We start from the raw sequence: 17,302 nt of genomic DNA on the forward strand, positions 1-17,302 counted from the left end.
CTCCCTGGATTTCTTTTAAGAGTTCAAAACACATGATGTAGCTTTCAGAACCCTCTACTGCACTGTTGGATTTAAAGGCTTACAAACTGTGAAATCAAAATTCCCTTTTGATCTTTCGACAAATAAGAGCTTATTTGTTCTATAAAGGTATCTTGTTAATTTCAGCCTTGTTAGTCTAAAATCAGCTTTAAAAGTTTACTTCAGTGGGAACACAACTGTCCTTAACATTATGTGAAAGCAAAGCATTGAAAATGCTTCAATAAACTAACTTTTAGTACCAGTGGGCGCGTTTTTAATGGTATATTTTTGATGCATAAATCTTAATAGCGTTATAAGTGGACATTAAAGTTTAGCACAATGTAATAAAAAAGCAGTTTATGACCATTTTAATAGTTGATATTAAATATCTGAACAAGATAGTGTATACAGTTCTCCAAACCCTGTTGATGTTTTTTGAGTTAAGCACCTACCACTCTGCATATTCTACTGAAAGATCCTAGAGTTCAAAACAAATGGATGAAGGACCTTCATTTTATAGTGTATCTGTTAAGAAGCTTCCTCCGTGTTTCTATACACTGTGGAAAATATGCTTGGTTCCACACAACCAATTTTTGTTGGAACAACATGAAGGATTTAAGTTAACTTATTAGTTTTTACAAATTTAAGTGGATTGAACATAAAACAATTAAGCTGCTAAAAAAAAACTCAATAATTGTGTTATTTCCGCTAAATTAAAATAAGCAGTTTAAACTAACTTTTTTTTTCATAGAGTAAATGATGTTAGTCGGTTTTTACAGTTAATATTGGTTTATCATTAAAACATTAACCAAAAACCACTTCCGGGCATTAGTTGCTACTACTTAGTTTGAATGGTGCGTCAAAGTGGATGTTTTTCATGAGCAACCAATAATAAAAAAAATGTATTATGGTGTGGCTGCATTATACATCGTTTCATCATCTATAATGCAACGTGCGAGTCCGCAGTAGTCACATCGCAGGGATCTGCAATGTAGTTGGGATTATAGTTGACCCGACATTATTACTATTATTATTATGTGGTGCTTGTTTATTTTTTGTTGGTAAATACTGTTTGACTCCCCAGAAAATCTTGAATCTTTGTTTATTTGTATCTGTTGAATTTAACTTTGTAATAATAATTTTTATCATATTTAATTATATTTTACATATTGAAATCGATCTAAAGTTCTTTACAAGCTGTTTAAGTCGTCTGGTGAAATTGCATTTATCTTGCAATATAAGTCTGTCGCACTAAATGAAAACATTGCAATGTCAGTTTTTTTCTAATATCCTGCAGCCCTAATTCATTACAAACCTGTGTAGATTTGACATGAATTAGGCCTGGAATTACTGATGGCAGTTCAGAATCTGTTCTTTTTTTTAAAAAAAAAGATAATATCTTTGAAACTTTGAAAGTTCTTTGAACAGTTTAAATTACATAATACAAATAGTATTATACCTAAAAAAGGGACACTTGAGACACATATTTCATTGTACATTATTGGTGAACCTCTCAGAATGTGATTCAGGCTTTACAAAGAGGCTATTATAGATAAATGGAGCATTGACGTTCAAGTCTTAAAGGCACATCAGTAATAAAACACCTGTTTAAAGGGGGCTGGAAAAAAAGGAAAATGGTAATAAAACTAAATTATGAATGCTCCAAACACTTTACTAACATTGTAAGTAGACCACTGGGAGAGCATTTGAGTGATAAAAAATGCATGATGTGATCGTTTAAACAAAGCAGAAGCAAAACACACTTCTTTGCGCTTGCAGGAATACAGAAGCTGGTGTTGGCAGGCCGTGTTGGAGAAGCCATTGACGCAACACAGCAGTTATACCCGGGACTCCTAGAACACAACCCCAATTTACTCTTCATGTTGAAGTGAGTATGTCTGGTAGTGTGTGCTGCTTTGTGTGGAATGGATTAAGAGGATTGCTTAAGGTCAACAATTAGTTCCTATTGGACTCAGCAGAGCAGGGGTTTGCAAACTTTTCAGCCTGTGACCCCCAAAATAACAATGCCAGTGACTCGTAATATAATCTGAGGTGTTTATAAGTATATAAACCTTGCACACAATGGTGCACATATACCAAAAGGCCCAAGTCTATTCATCATTTAGTATTGGACAACGCCACTCAAAGACCATCCTCCATGTTCAGTTGTGGCCTGTATTTAGTTTTAATGTATGTAAGTGCTGTAAAGGTTTAACCTGATGCCAGAAAGTTTAACCTGATTCCTTAAAATCAGTGTGCTGCATCTGACACTATTGCTGTGTCTTTAATATAATGTAACCCCCAACCCCCCATGGGTTGCAAAAAATACATATAAGTCTGATGACTTTTTATTTGCTTGTTGTTTTTTTATGTTTATTATTAACATGTTAACAGTGTTACTATTAACTACTATTTTGTTCATCAGTATATTATAGATAAAATAAGGTCATTCTAATAATTTAATAAAAGGAATTAGATTATTGGAAATCGGCAAGCAACTCTCACTTTGGGAACCACTGCACTAGAGGGTTCAAATATGGTTCATGCAGTCCTGGAATTTTGACAAGGACAAACACTTTTTGTTTTTTTTGGATAAACTAAAAGTGATGGAAATTTGTTTAACAAATATATATATATATATATATTAGGGCTGTAACGATACACGATATAAAATCGAAATCGCGACACTCAGATCTACGATCCTTTGTCGCGGTGTGATAAGGGAGAATCGCGACACACCCCGTGACTACCTTTCCAATAACGTCACGCGTACCTGCAAAAGTTGAGCTAGTTGAAGAAGACCGTGCAGGAAACACTTTTTTTCCGCTCAACATTACGAGCACTGCTCCGTTTAAGCCCTCGCAATAAGCGTTTAGCTGGGAGAGCTCGCACGGAGCTCTTAGTTAGGGACCGTCTGAATGTGTCAGGAATATCAAAAACAAAACCAACGTAACCCCGCTTGACAACAGACAACAGCAGAAACATTGCCAGTGCTGTCAAAGCATTGTTGTTAATGTGGCTGCGCAGAGAGGGATGGGCGTTCACCAGATGCCCCGACTCCTCTGCAGAGGAAACTTTTCTGTAACCATGCTGTGCGCTTTCTGTTTAACCCTTTGGGAGTTAACGTTACGTACTGACTGACAGGTGCGCGATGCGTGAGGCCAGGAAACAGGACGAAGCTTTCAGTTAAGATGAACACAGTTTCTATAGCTATACTTTATTTAGAGATAAAGGTATATGGCTCTGTATATAATCACTCTATCTTGCTGGAGTTTATATCGCTTTACTTCAGGACGCATTAATGCCGCTCTGAAGGTCTATCGCTGTTTTAAGTTTTCCAGAGCTGTATGAATGTACAAATCCTGAATATCACGCTAGTATTAAATATTACAATTGTAACAACACAGACAGCAACACTTATGCACAATCGATACCCAGCTGATTCAGTCGTTTCATAAGAGGACCGCGCTTCTTCTCTTCTTTTTTCCTTGTCAACATAAAGTTAGTGAGATGCGCCTTGTTTTCGGCTTATAAAGCATGTATGCACATTAATGCAATAGCATATTTAAACAACAAAACTGTTTACAAAAAGTCTACATATGCGCGCGTTGTTGTTGTTGTCTTTTCATCACGCAGCGCGCGCACTTGAACCGCGAGGGAGAGAGAGGAAACCATAGGCTATATAAGGACATATTCTTTAAAATAATGATTTCTATTAAAAATGTAAAAGGTTTTGTTATAATAATAATAACAGCGGGGCATTAAATAAATGCATATTTTCCGTAGAGCGAGCGATTTGAGGAAGTCTGCTATTTTATTTGATGGAAGAAAAAACATGATTAGAAAAAAACAGCCTATTAAGAATCTTAAAGAATTCTTAAAAAGAATCAGTCAGTATTTTCGTTTTGTAATATAAATTAATTATTTAAATGAAAATAATTTAGGGCAGTCCTATTTATTTTATTCATTTTATTTAAATTATTCTGCTCTTCTGTGCTAAACACTGCAGGTGCGTGAAAATGCTCTGTTGTTCTACTCTGTTATTAATATGCTAGCATTTAAAAATAAATCAGTAGCCTATTTTAAAATGCAAAATTTAATGTGTCAGACACAAAATAGACACATCAATTTGTTTAATATAAAATTAATAGTAATCTGACCAGTTAACCGTTACTAACCGATTAATGAGCGGCGGTTGTCGGTTAGCAAAATTAACCGAAATGAGCATCCCTAGTAGCCATTTAATTTACTTTTTCTATGTAAGAGAACTTGATTGAAAAAGAATTTTCAACATGCTTGAACCATCTACACAGTGGAGTTCTGTTCTGTTTGGTTTTTCAACAGTATTTTGTTACAAAGAAAACAAAAGTGATATAGCTTTGACTATTTATTTATTTTATATATGGCTATTTATATTGTTAATAATTTGCATAGTTAATATTGTTCTTTGATGTTTAGTTTATAAAGATTTTTGCAAATGTTATTTAATAAAAAATAGTTTTAAAAATCTTTTTTTCCCCACCCCACACGAAAAAAAAATCGTGATACGAACCGAATCGTGGGTCAAAAATCGTGATACGAACCGAATCGTGGGTTTGGTGTATTGTTACAGCCCTAATATATATATATATACATACATACATACATAAATGTATATATATATATAACTTGTATAATATAATTGAGATGATAATATTGCATAACTTTTAAATGCAATTCCGCTGTCCGTCCCTTCACGTGACTTTAGCTGCGTCCAAAATCGCCTAATACTCAATACTGCATTTGAATTTAATGTACTACTTGACATTTGGAAAAGTACATTCTATACAGTATGAATGTGAGTAGCATGAATTTAACTCTGATGTACTGCATCCGCCATTTTGTCATCATCACGTGACCTACTCACGTCAGTTGCGTTGCTTCCCTCTTATTCATGAATTCTCTTATGGTACATCATGGTATAGCGTAGCGTTCATCGTGTCCGCTTTTCAGAATCTTGCTGGAGGTAGTTGGCCATCCGGGTACTTCTCGCATACTCTTTTTCAAATCTTATAGCTGCGTTCCAATTGCACACTATGCACGTACACACTCATATGTTTTTAGTGTCATCCCAAATAGAACACTAATGATTTTTTACTAAGCGGGAACTCAAACCTTTTTGACGGTTGCCAAATTAGTGAAATAAATAACCAAACTACCATATATTACCTGCCATGAGTATAACCGCGTTCACCATCGGGAGGCAGTATAATCACTCTCGTTGGAGAATTTTGCTTTGACAATCCAAAATAAATAAAGTTATCCAACATCGGTGCCTGAGCTAAGCAGCGGCCATTGAGTGCTTGAAGTGTCCAACATTTCACACTTACATTTTTTAACAGTTGAATAAGTGCAGCATCCGGGTATTTAAAGTGCACTTATTATTCTTAGAGTTTTCAGTGTAAATGCACTACTTACATTATTTATACCACAAAATGGCGTAGAATAGTGCATAAGTATGCGAATTGGGAAGCACCTTATGAATTCAGACATACTACTTGGCTCACTTACTGTTTTTAATATACTATATAGTATGGAAGTATGTAATTTCGGACACAGTCATTCTCTGTGTGGGTTAAAAATCATTTCCCAGTTTCAGCTTCGCCTCTCTTTCATCGTAGTTTAAGACACATTTTGAGTGTCATGTCCAGAAACAATCTCCAACTACAAGGGTAAGATACTGGGGGTGCTGAGGGCGATTTTGCTGTTCTTAAAAGTCTTGTAAAAACACAAGCCAAAATTTACATACAGCAAGATACTGTCTAAAAATTATTTTACAGATATAAAAGTTATATAGACATAGAATGTCACATATTTTTTGACATGATGTAATTAATGTGAAGGTGCAGTTTTTTTTTTTTAATTACCAAGAATAAATACCACAATAAATATTTATTGTGCATTAACCCTGTATGAACAATGCTTTCTGGGCTTGGACCACAATACATGAGATTGCCAATTCCTCAGAATGAAGGATTCTAAAATGTGGTCATTTTGAGGAAATAGGTACTTATTCTTGTGCGTCCTCACAGCAAAAACGTAAAATAAAATAAATAAATAAATAAAATAAAATAGGGTCATGGTTGCTTTAGTTTGAGCGGCTTCTGATGTGATTAGTCATGCTGTTGCATAAGGTTGAAAATGAGCTGAGCTTTTGTTGGTTTTTTAGTCGTGCGAGTAATATGTTTTTTTTCCCACTGTCTTCCACACTTCTGAAAATGTATATTCATAAGAGGTCTTAAGAAGAACAATATACCTTAAATGGCATGCTGTAAGAAACCCCACCTACAAAATCAGTGGTTGTGCAAGTAATGGATGACATTGAAGAAATAGAAATGGACATCTACTTGGATTTTCAAGTTGTTGAGAGTAAGTGGACAAAAAAAAGTGGTTGGTTTTGCATTCAGCCGCCACATGTGTGAGCTAGAGCATTAGAGTCACTGTAAAGACATTTATAATGTTACAATAAAAATACATTTCATTATATATAATTTGTTCCTGAGTACACACAATACTCAAAAAAAAAAAAAAATAAGCAGCTGGATTGTGAGATAATGAAGAGTAATACCTAATGATAATTCAAGATAATTCAACTTTGCATAGGAATAGGAATATTATACATGTCAGAGGAATAAATTATCATAGGAATAAATTACATTAAATTTTCCTACATTAATTACATCCATTCTAAATTTAAGTATATTTTGCAGTATTAATTCAGCTTTATTTTGGAATCAGGATCAAATAAATGCTTTGTTGGTGAGCATATTTTAAAGGATTTTAAAAATCTTACTGACTCTGAAATGCTCAGAATAATTGTTATTAAACAAGCAATATGAATTATTGCTTGTATTGAGTAATTTGTAACAGATACAAGTACATAATAAGTATTTGAATGCTTAAATATGTATTGGTTTTAATCATCATCTGGGTTTGGAATTTGCAATGAAATGTAGATCCTCGATCAGACCGTTAAAGAGAGTGGGTTTACATTATGATTATTAAACTGACAGTGAAACCAGTTTTCTTATTCCCGAATATAAACCGCGTGTGTTTGAACCAATTTTCTATAAACCAATTCAATTCATGTTTATTTCTATAGTGCTCTTACAATATACATAGAAGCTTAACATAGAAGTTCTAGTAAATTGAAACAGTTTTGAGTCCAGTTTTCAGAGTTGATGTTCAGTTAAGTTCAGTTCAGTGTGGTTTAATTTCACTGCTGGAAGTCCAAACACTGGAGAGCAAATCCATCGATGCGCAGCTCTACAAGTCCCAAATCAAACAAGCCAGTGGTGACAGTGGCAAGGAACAAACTTCACCAATTTTCCAAAGTAAAGGAAAAAAAACTTGAGAGAAAACAAGCTCAGTTGAACACAACCATTTCTCCTCTGGCCAAACTGCTAAATTTTTGCTTATATACCACAATTCCATCTAAATATATGTGTTTGGTATAAATGTGTTTGGTCTGCTTGTTAAAGTGCACATGTGTGATATCTAAAAGGAAAGTGTACTAACGGCTGATTTAAGTGCTTTAACATAATTGTTTCACAGGATACGCTGCACAGTAGTCCCACATCATATCTGATACCCAGTGACTTGACACAAACCAAGCAAAGATTTGCTAAAAGAAATGAAGGAATATAATATTTATACATATTTTTTAGATTTTTTTTTGTTTGTTTAATTTTTTGAGACATTTGAAGAATGGTTCAATGTGATAAAAAAAATAAATGTATTACTACAAATAACAGAAAAAAATAATTTTATATTAGCTTGGAAAGACTTTAAAGCAGGGGTGTATAACTCAATTCCTGGAGGGCCGCAACCCTGCAGAGTTTAGTTCCAGCCCTGCTTCAACACAGCTATGTGTGGGTATCAAACTAGCCTAAAGCACTCAATTAGTTCCATCAGGTCTGTTTAATTAGGGTTTGAATTAAACTTTGCAGAGCTGCGGCCCTCCAGGAACATGTGCTTTAGAAGAATTGCAGTTTATAACTATACAGTATACTGTACATCTGTAAAAAAAAAAAATAACAAATATTCAGTTGAACTACATTTAAAAATATGACTACAAAATAAGTGTCATATTTTTTTAATTGAGATTTATACATAATCTGAAATCTGAATAAAAAATCTTTCCATTTATGTTTACTTTGTATACTTTGATCTGTAAATCTGTAATCTGAGGGTTTAAAAACCAACAAAATATTAAGAAAATGTAACACAAACTCTTGTGATGTATAGATGCTGTCTCTTTTTAAAACTGTATTTTCAGTGCAGTCTGATTAGAACTGGTTCAGTCAAACGGCTGAATAACATGCAGTATAAAAATATGCTGATAACAGGAAATATGAGCTGTAAGTTTTACATTGTTCCAATACTCATCTTCTTCATGACAATCAGCTAATACAATAACATTCTTCTACCAGCATTCTTCAGAATATCTTGTTTTGTGTTCAACAGAGGAAAGACGTTCATAAAAGTTAACACTTGAGTTTAAATGTATAGTGAGGAGGAAAAAATTATTTAAATATTTAGAGCCAGTGATGCAAATGATTACATTTTGTTATCACCACAGGGAAACAAAACTATTAATAAGCTCTTTCAAAGATTCTTTTTTTGGTTTGCATGTAAACTGGGACAGTGTTTTTTTTCAATTTTTTTTAAAAGAGTTGTCAGAGTATTGGAGAGCATGTAAATGTGCTCATACATATGAAAGCCTTAACCTGCCACTGATTAAAAAAAAAAAAAGTTATTTTGACATTTTAAGTAAAAATTCTGAGATAAAAATCTAAATTCTCATAAAAAAGTGTGAATTCTGAGTCAATTGGTCAGTCGCCATAACAGGAAACTCACAATGTATATTATAACTCGCAATTCTGACTTTATATCACAAAATTGCTACTTTATAACTCAGAATTGCGAAACAAAGTCAGAGTTCTTTTAATCTCAGAATTGTGACTTTATAACTCAGAATTATCACTTAAAGGTGCAGTATGTAAGTTTGACACTCAGTGCTTGTACTAGGTATTGCACTCCTGGATCAAAACTAATTTTCACTTTGCTCCTCTGATACAAGCCCAGGTTGCCAAACTGATGTGAGTGTAACTGAATATCTAGCTTAATGGCTGATTTATAGCTGATTTTAACCTCTTTTTTTTCTTAACTACATGCAACAACACGCAATAGAAGGAATATTTTACTAAACAATATATACTAAAAGGAGTTTTTGTCCTAACCAACACCTGAAACTTATATATTAGAAACAGCCTTTGTTTCTTACAGGTGAACGACAGGATAAATGACAATGTTCACCTCAGGTACACCTCATGTGCTTTATTCAGTGTTAAATGCTAAAAATGTGAGTTTGAATGTCATTTTACATTACACTTATTGCCATATTACTGAAAGCAGCTGCAGAGAGTTTACCTCAGGTCTTGAAAATAAAATAAACCGTTTGAAATTAAACTTTAAAGCAATGACTTAGCTCAAGCCAAGTTAACAAATATCAATCATACAGCACATGCTGTATATAACTTCTAATAATGTTAAAGAGGTTTAATATGTAGTAATTAGATTGTAAATCATTTTGTTGGAGTGCAGTAAGTGCCCTATTCTGTGCTTCTGAATGGCTGGATTTGTTTCGTTTGGTGCAGACAGCCAAATTGCAAATCACTGCAAATCTTGTCACTCGTCTTGTTGGGACATGGGGTTACAATGTAACCTGCTCACCTAATGTTTAAGTTTTTAATACTTATATTGTTTGCTAATTAATTACCACCTCATGTGAAGCTCTAAATCTGCATCTCATTTCGGAGTCTGCTACTGTCTACCAGAGGTCACATTTTGGTCACGGGCGCGTGCTTTGAGAGCCTGGTGTGCTGAAATAGAATAGGCTAAAGTGGCATTGGGTGGGTTTTAAAGAACCAAAACAAGGACAGGCGTAACTCACATTTTAAAAGCAGAATGTCTGACTTCAGCATTGTTTTTCAGATAAACAAGAATTTTCACTTAGAATGTTTTTTTAAATATCCACAAACATATTCTGCTATTTGTATGCTTTAGAAGAGTAAAAAATTTACATGCAGCACCTTTAAGTCACAATAAGCTTCTTTTTTTATTCAGTGGCAGGAATGGACTTCCATACATACCAACATACATGCTGATTAAAAAAAATAGCTAACAAACTATAAATGTGCACTTTACATGGAGGTGCTTGTACATTTATTATTTAAATGCACTATTGGATGCCATAAGAGGTCAGGCTCACTTGGAATTGTGGGAAGGAAGCAGTCAGAGCTCACTCCTTTCTCTCTCTGTGATGGATAACAGTTGAATGACAAGAAGGAAGTTTAATGGATTGCTGAGCTGACACTGTCAGTCAGCAGACATAATGGAGAACAGAAACCTGGTTGACAGGCATTTGAATTGATAGGGTGGTCTGAAGTGTGTGCGCTTGCCAGATCTTGTAACAGTGATTTCTGTTGCTCTTCACCTTCAGGTGTCGGCAGTTTGTGGAGATGGTGAATGGTACAGATAGTGAGGTACGTTGCTTTAGTGTCCGCTCTCCTAAATCACAGGACAGCTATCCCGGCTCCCCAAACATGAGCCCCCGACACGGAGCCACCAATCCTCATTTGCACAGCACAGGTAATGCAGACACAATAACAATCTTTCAGTTTTACTTCAAAGTAGGTGTGTACATTGTACAGTATTGGGCTATTTTGAGCCCTTAAACATGACAGATAATCAGCATGAATACCTCTAAACAGCAGTCCTATGTTAAACTGTTTTGTGATATAAGATAGTCTAAGACAGGGCTATTCAATCAGTTTGTCATGGGGGCCAGTTCATGAAAAGCCGGCCGGAGAGTTTATTGCTGCTCAGTAACCAAGTACAGCACAAAATATTAACAAAAAACAAACAATATTAATACAAAATAAACAATAGTCCAATTCTCTCTTTGGACTTAAAGTAAAGGAAAAAGTTTTTGATTTAAACATGAGTGATAATTTTACAGTGAAAATAAATGATAGAACAATGAATAAATAAATAAAAATAAGAATAAATAAAAAGATTTGTCTAATTTGTCGTATTTGTCTAATGTTAATTTAAGCTATATATTAGCTAAGAATTTAAATGAACTGTTGTTATTTTCTGCGTTTATACATACATTATCATTTTATTAATTTGTAATAATTCGTCTAGCATATCTTTTGTTTACATTGCTCAAAAAGCCACGCTCAACTCTCTCAAGCATGAGATAATTTCTACTGTGATAATTTCTCACCTGCGGGGCGCGAGTGCGTTGGTCCGCTTGCGAGCCATGTGCGCACTATTCCCAATATGTGCATGTCTCCATTGGAAATAATGTACTTGTGTGCGGAAAAGACGCAATAGGCCCTATGTCAATGGCTTGCTGCTATAGTTAATCTAATGTGTGTGCGTATTGGCAAACCATTAATGAACAAAAGGAGGGTTAATAGTGAAATCTGCTAATCATTGCATCCCTATTAATGGTATCATACGGCATTTTCTGCAAGCATATCCAAACATGTCCAGTGACTCACTCTCTGCGCAGCCTTTAACTGCAGCTTGTGCTGTATTGAACAGACGCACACCACTTCATAACTATAGCGGCCGTTTTTCGACTGAACTAATTTTATTTTTGAAGTCTTGGTTGCAGTATTTAGAGGGCCAAAACAAATTGCCCTTATCATTACCGAATAACAAATAGATTTATAGATAAATATATATATATATAACAAATATAGCAAATTTAAAATGAATTGTATGCAATTACAAACAATTAATGATAAATCAGTTTTAGTCATTATTATTATTAAAATATTATATTAAACCTTACATACCTTATAAACTTTAGACGTTTTATTAAGTTTGATATCAGTTCAAGAAATACCGTACATAATTGCATATATAATTTAATAATTATTTATTAATACTTTATCCCATTAAATAACGTGAATGAGATGCATTACATTTATTAGACAATATAGTAAAAATGCAAATATTTGTATTGTTCCTAAAAATAGGCTTCTTAGGCTCATTAATTTCATTCTATTTCCACAAACAGTTTTCGAATTTCCTTCTATCACGCTTCAATAATGTCTTCATGAGATTCACACTTTTTTAACTTGCTAACCTTTTAAATCAGCAGCTAAAAGCGTTACTTAAAAGATCCTAGATATTTGTGTAGAACATAGTAAAGAACAGATGTTTCATAGATGATTCATAATTCTGTGGGTGTAGATTCTGTGTGGATCTGATCATGAGTAACATTTATAAAAGATGCAAAACAGATAATTCATCCTGTCGTTTGTTCCACCTGTGCTGCACTTTGGGTGATTTATATTGATTAAAATGAATGTACTTTCATTCACACTTTTCCTTATGATACTTTCCAATGTGTGTATCTCTTCTCGTGGCTCAGGCGCAGACAGTCCCACATGCAGTAACGGGGTCACTCCTCCAAACAAAAATAAGAGCCACAACAAATACACAGGCATAAGCTCTGCATCCTCCTCTCCATCCTCCTCTCCCTCCTCCGTCAACTACTCTGAGTCCAACTCCACCGACTCAACCAAGTCCCAGCCTCACAGTGCCACCAGCAACCAGGAGACTAGGTCTGTGTGTGGATGTTTTTTTTTTTCGTTGTGTTTGTCATTGACAGTAAAGAAAAGAACACTATGCATTTTTCTAATGTGATTTTCATAGTTTATTTTTCTCCATGTTGCCACTAGACTGGGCCTTAACAAAAATGTGGGGGCTCGTCCGGGATTTGCACATTCTTGAGCAAGTCCTAAAAGAATAATGATTTTCTATAAAAACTAATTCACCCCAGGGGGTTATACAAACTGATATAAAATAATAATTAAAAAAAATTGGTTAGAAAGTTAAATACAATTTCAGATGGAATTCTAGGATGGAAAATTTTGAGGAGCTACAAGTATACAACATAATGTCTGCTTTAATAATGCTTGATTATGGGAAAAATCATAATCACAATTATTTTGGTCGTAATTGTAATCCCAATTATTCAAAACGATATACAGTTGAAGTCAAAATTATTTCCCCTCCTGTGATTTTTTTTTTTTAAATAAATACATATTTCCCAAATGATGTTTAACAGAGGAAGGTTTTCGCAGTATTTCCTATTATATTTTTTCTTCTGGAGAAAGTCTTAATTGTTTTATTTTGGCTAGAAGAAAAGCAGGGATAACTATTTGTAAAACTATTTTAAGATCAATATTATTAACCCCCTTAAGCATTTTTTGATTATCTGCAGAAGAAACTACTGTTATACAATGACTTGCCTAATTAACCTAGTTAGGCCTTTGAGATGCATTTTAAGTTCAATGCTTGTATCTTGAAAAATATGTAGTAAAATATTATTTACTGTCATCATAGCAAAGATAAAAGAAATCAGTTATTAGAAATGAGTTATTAAAACTATTATGTTTAGAAATGAGTTGAAAATATTCTTCTTTCTGTTAGACAGAAATTAGGGGAAAATGTAAAGGGCCGCTTATAATTCTGACGTAAGTAAGGGAAATAAGTACAATAGAAAAAAAATGAAACAAGCTGTTCTTTATGCATCGTTCTTTACTGTAAGAAAAAACTTTAATTAAAGCTACATAAGTCCTTCAGTCATGAGCAATGAGTGAGTTTGTTATTTTGTTGTTTGATTAATGATAAAAACAGTCAGCAGCAGGAATATTGCGTGCTGTCACTTTAAGAGGACTACGCTCTACTGATCTACTGTTTTACTTTCACATGTCTTATTTCTCAACCTGTTTGTTTATTACATAAATGAGGGTTAATATGAGTAATCACACCACGTTTTGACACAAATTTGCATGTATTTGACCATTAAAGCACTCACATTAAGATGACGTTAGATGTGTGTGTTCTGCTCGTCTCTGAGCGCACACCCACAACAACACAAACTCTTTATGAATGAATGTTTTTTCTTAATTGTTAGATGCCAAAATCAAAACTGAATTTGGATTAATTGCACAGCCCTAGAAGAATTCAGATACATTGAAACAGTGTTAAGTGAGAATGAGAGACTTCATAAGGATCTCAAAGTGAGGGTTGCCGCATCTGGCAGACTATATCACGCTTTAAACAGAGCCTTTCTGGGAATGAGAAATCTCCACCAGAACAAAGCTAGCTGTTTATAACTCCACCTATGTGCCTACTCTTTCCTACGGGTGTGAGTCTTGGCCACTTACTAGCTGCAGGAACAACAGATTGCAGGCGATGAAGATGCGGTACCTTAGACAAGTCTCTGCCAAAACTCGTAGAGACCAGGTAAGGAACCAGACCATTAGGACAAACCTACAAGTCGAAGCACTGATTGAAATAATTGACAGGCATAAGATGAGGTGGTTTGGTCATGTTGTCAGGATGAAAACCACAGGGTTCCAAAGCAGACGCTAGAGGCAAGAACCCAAGGAAAGAGGTAGGCCTTGAATGAATTGGATGGACTCGCTTACCCCAGCATTCCAAAAAAGAGAAGTAGACCCAAACTGCGTCAGAACAGTGGCCACAGACAGGAAAAGGTGGCAAAAACTTTGATCAGCCTCTACACCGCAAGGTGGAAGAGGCCAGGAATAAACCAAAAAAATGGTTAATGTCATTAAGAATTAACTAAACAAATTCCAATATTTTCACAGACCCATCCCCCAACTTCATTTGAGTTTGGCACCTTTGCCTTACCTTTAGGCACATGTTATATAATGGCCCCCAGCAACCAGGAGACTAGATCTGTGCTTCTACTGATTTGTGTTGGTGGTTGTGGTTTTGACTTTGAAACAGAAAAACTGAATATGGATTTGGATGCCAAAATATAAATTCGGAATCTTGTCTTGACTTGTGTTTGTTTTGTGCATTGACAGTGATAGTGAGATGGAGATTGAGGCAGAACATTACAGCAATGGTGTGACAGAAAGCTCAACTCGCATTATGAACGGCACATACAAACACCAGGAAATCCTGCAGGCGGATGACAACAGTGTCGGCAATGGAGTAGCCGGTACAGGACATATTTAACTGACTTTATTATTTTTATTGTTTTTAGCCCCTGTTCATTCTTGATTGAGCTGTGACTTGCTCTTCGTCTGATTCTCTGTCCTTCTCCCTTGAGAGACACTTAATTGAGCTCCTCTATTATTCAGCCTATTAAATGTTTTTATCCAAGGTTGCAAGGAGACAGAGACTGGAAACTTTTGTAAGTCTAGGTAGAGTGTGTAGTTTTTAAAAGCACCCAGTGATTTATTTTCTTTTTCATTTTCATTTTAGACTTTTTTTCTTTCATTAGATTTCTTTTTGAATTTTATTTGATAAAAACTTATAATATAATATAATATAATATAATATAATATAATATAATATAATATAATATAATATCAATGAAAAGTATGGGGTCAGTGATTTCCTGTATATAATAAAACAGTTGTTTATCAAAGAACCCAGTTTTCACAGTATAGTCAGCACTATTTTCGTCACTCATAATACAGAGACATCTAGTAAAGGAGACAGGGCTGCAGACATTCACCTTTCTGATTGGGACCTTTTCCTCAATATTAAGTGCATAATTTGCAGTCTTGCATTCTTTTCTTGTAAGTTCAGACTTCAGAAGTGACAGAGTGTGTGTATGGTCACGTGATGTGTGTTTTCAGCTGTGTAGTGTGCACTGAGAACTTTTCAAAAATGCTAGGTGAAACAACAGTGTGGTTAAGGATCATTTTCATTCTAAAATGCCATTTTAAATCTAAAACAGATTAGTGTAAACGGGGCCTTATTATTGTAAACTTGCCTGTTTTTGAGGTGTGATTGTGCCATCTCTGCTCCTCTAGATGACACCTGCAGCTCCAGACAGCTGTGTGGAGGAAACCAGGCGGCCACGGAGAGAATGATCCAGTTCGGCAGAGAGCTTCAGACCCTCAGCGAACAGCTCTGCCGCCAGTATGGCAAGAATGCCACTCACAAGAAGATGCTGCAGGTAGGAGGAATAGAAGGGGAAAAGGAGGATAAGCTTGAGAAAGAGATGAATAGCTGGAGGCTTGAAATGATGACAGGGCTTGACACAGACGTTTTTGCCTGTGGTGTACATTCGAAGACTTTAAATGTTAAAATCTCTATGTTGTATCTGTCATTTTCTTGTAAAAAATAGCATTTTTCTTAGCCCCTTATGTTTATATTCAGTTTTTTTTATGTTAAAAGCAATAAAAAATAACCGATTCTTTGCCATAAATGTGAAATTACTAAATTAAGACAAGAGAACAAATTCATGGCATTTAGAGTTTTTTGCATCTGAACATTTGTTTCTAATTTGAAAGATTTAGAAGCTTTGGTATATCTCAAGTCCAGGCTTGGAACAAGTGTAGTATGAGTAAGGCCTTGATTACACCAAACACAATCTCTGCGATAAGAAGTGCCTTTTTAAAATGGTTTTCTAATGGCAATGGGTGTTTTCAGCGTTGTTTATGCACCCTGCGCACCTCGCGTTTTAACCTCCTGTTGCACTTCACATTTTTGCCATTGTGTCTACAAGTCGACTCTAAACAGAAAAAGCACGATATGTCAGTCGCGTTCCAATCAAATGAAAGCAGATGCGGGGTTTCAGTTGAGGTGACAGCAGTGTTTGTGTTGTCAAGATGACTATAGAAACTTTTAAAAATGGAGAGACTAATGCTGCATCCCAATTTGCATGATTGCTTTAAGAAAAATACATACTTTTAAGTGTGCAACAGAAGAGTATGCAAAATTGGGGAAATACTACTTCCACATTACCAGACCATTATGTTGCTTAGTTACAACCGGGAAAATAAGTATTGAACACGTCACCATTTTTTCCAGAAAACATATTTCTAAAGATGCTGCTGACTTTTCACCAGATGTTGGTAGCAACCAAAGAAATCCATAAATGCAAAAAATATAATCTAATTAATTTACAAATGAAATCATGTGTAATAAAATAAAATGACACAGAAAAAAAGTATTGAACACATGAAGAAAGGGAGGTGTAGAAAGGCAGTGAAAGCCCAGACAGCAGCTGAAATCTCTTAGTAGTTATTCAACAACCCCCTGCCCCTTTGTCATTGTAAATAGGTGTATTGTACAGATACTGTATCTTAATATTATAAAATACTACAATTCTAACTATTGTATATCAACAGCAGCGCTCGTGCACAATATGCAGCTGATTCAGTGGTTG

At 34.8% G+C, this 17,302-nt stretch overlaps 1 protein-coding gene across 3 annotated transcripts in view; it reads left to right on the forward strand.

Annotated features, from left to right (window-relative positions):
• The window catches only part of ranbp10 (RAN binding protein 10), a 71,564-nt gene that overhangs the window by 40,894 nt on the left and 13,368 nt on the right, over positions 1–17,302 (forward strand). For 2 of the 3 annotated variants that reach the window (XM_073929587.1, XM_005159142.5), the window contains exons 8-12: positions 1,798–1,906; positions 10,562–10,710; positions 12,512–12,704; positions 14,982–15,118; positions 15,942–16,087. In XM_073929587.1, the coding sequence (XP_073785688.1) occupies positions 1,798–1,906; positions 10,562–10,710; positions 12,512–12,704; positions 14,982–15,118; positions 15,942–16,087 (734 nt within the window). The remainder of the gene's footprint in view (positions 1–1,797; positions 1,907–10,561; positions 10,711–12,511; positions 12,705–14,981; positions 15,119–15,941; positions 16,088–17,302) is intronic. The other variant, NM_001045050.2, reaches the window with a different exon arrangement.

The sequence above is a fragment of the Danio rerio genome, chromosome 18, assembly GCF_049306965.1.
Source record: "Danio rerio strain Tuebingen ecotype United States chromosome 18, GRCz12tu, whole genome shotgun sequence".
Lineage (NCBI taxonomy): Eukaryota > Metazoa > Chordata > Actinopteri > Cypriniformes > Danionidae > Danio > Danio rerio.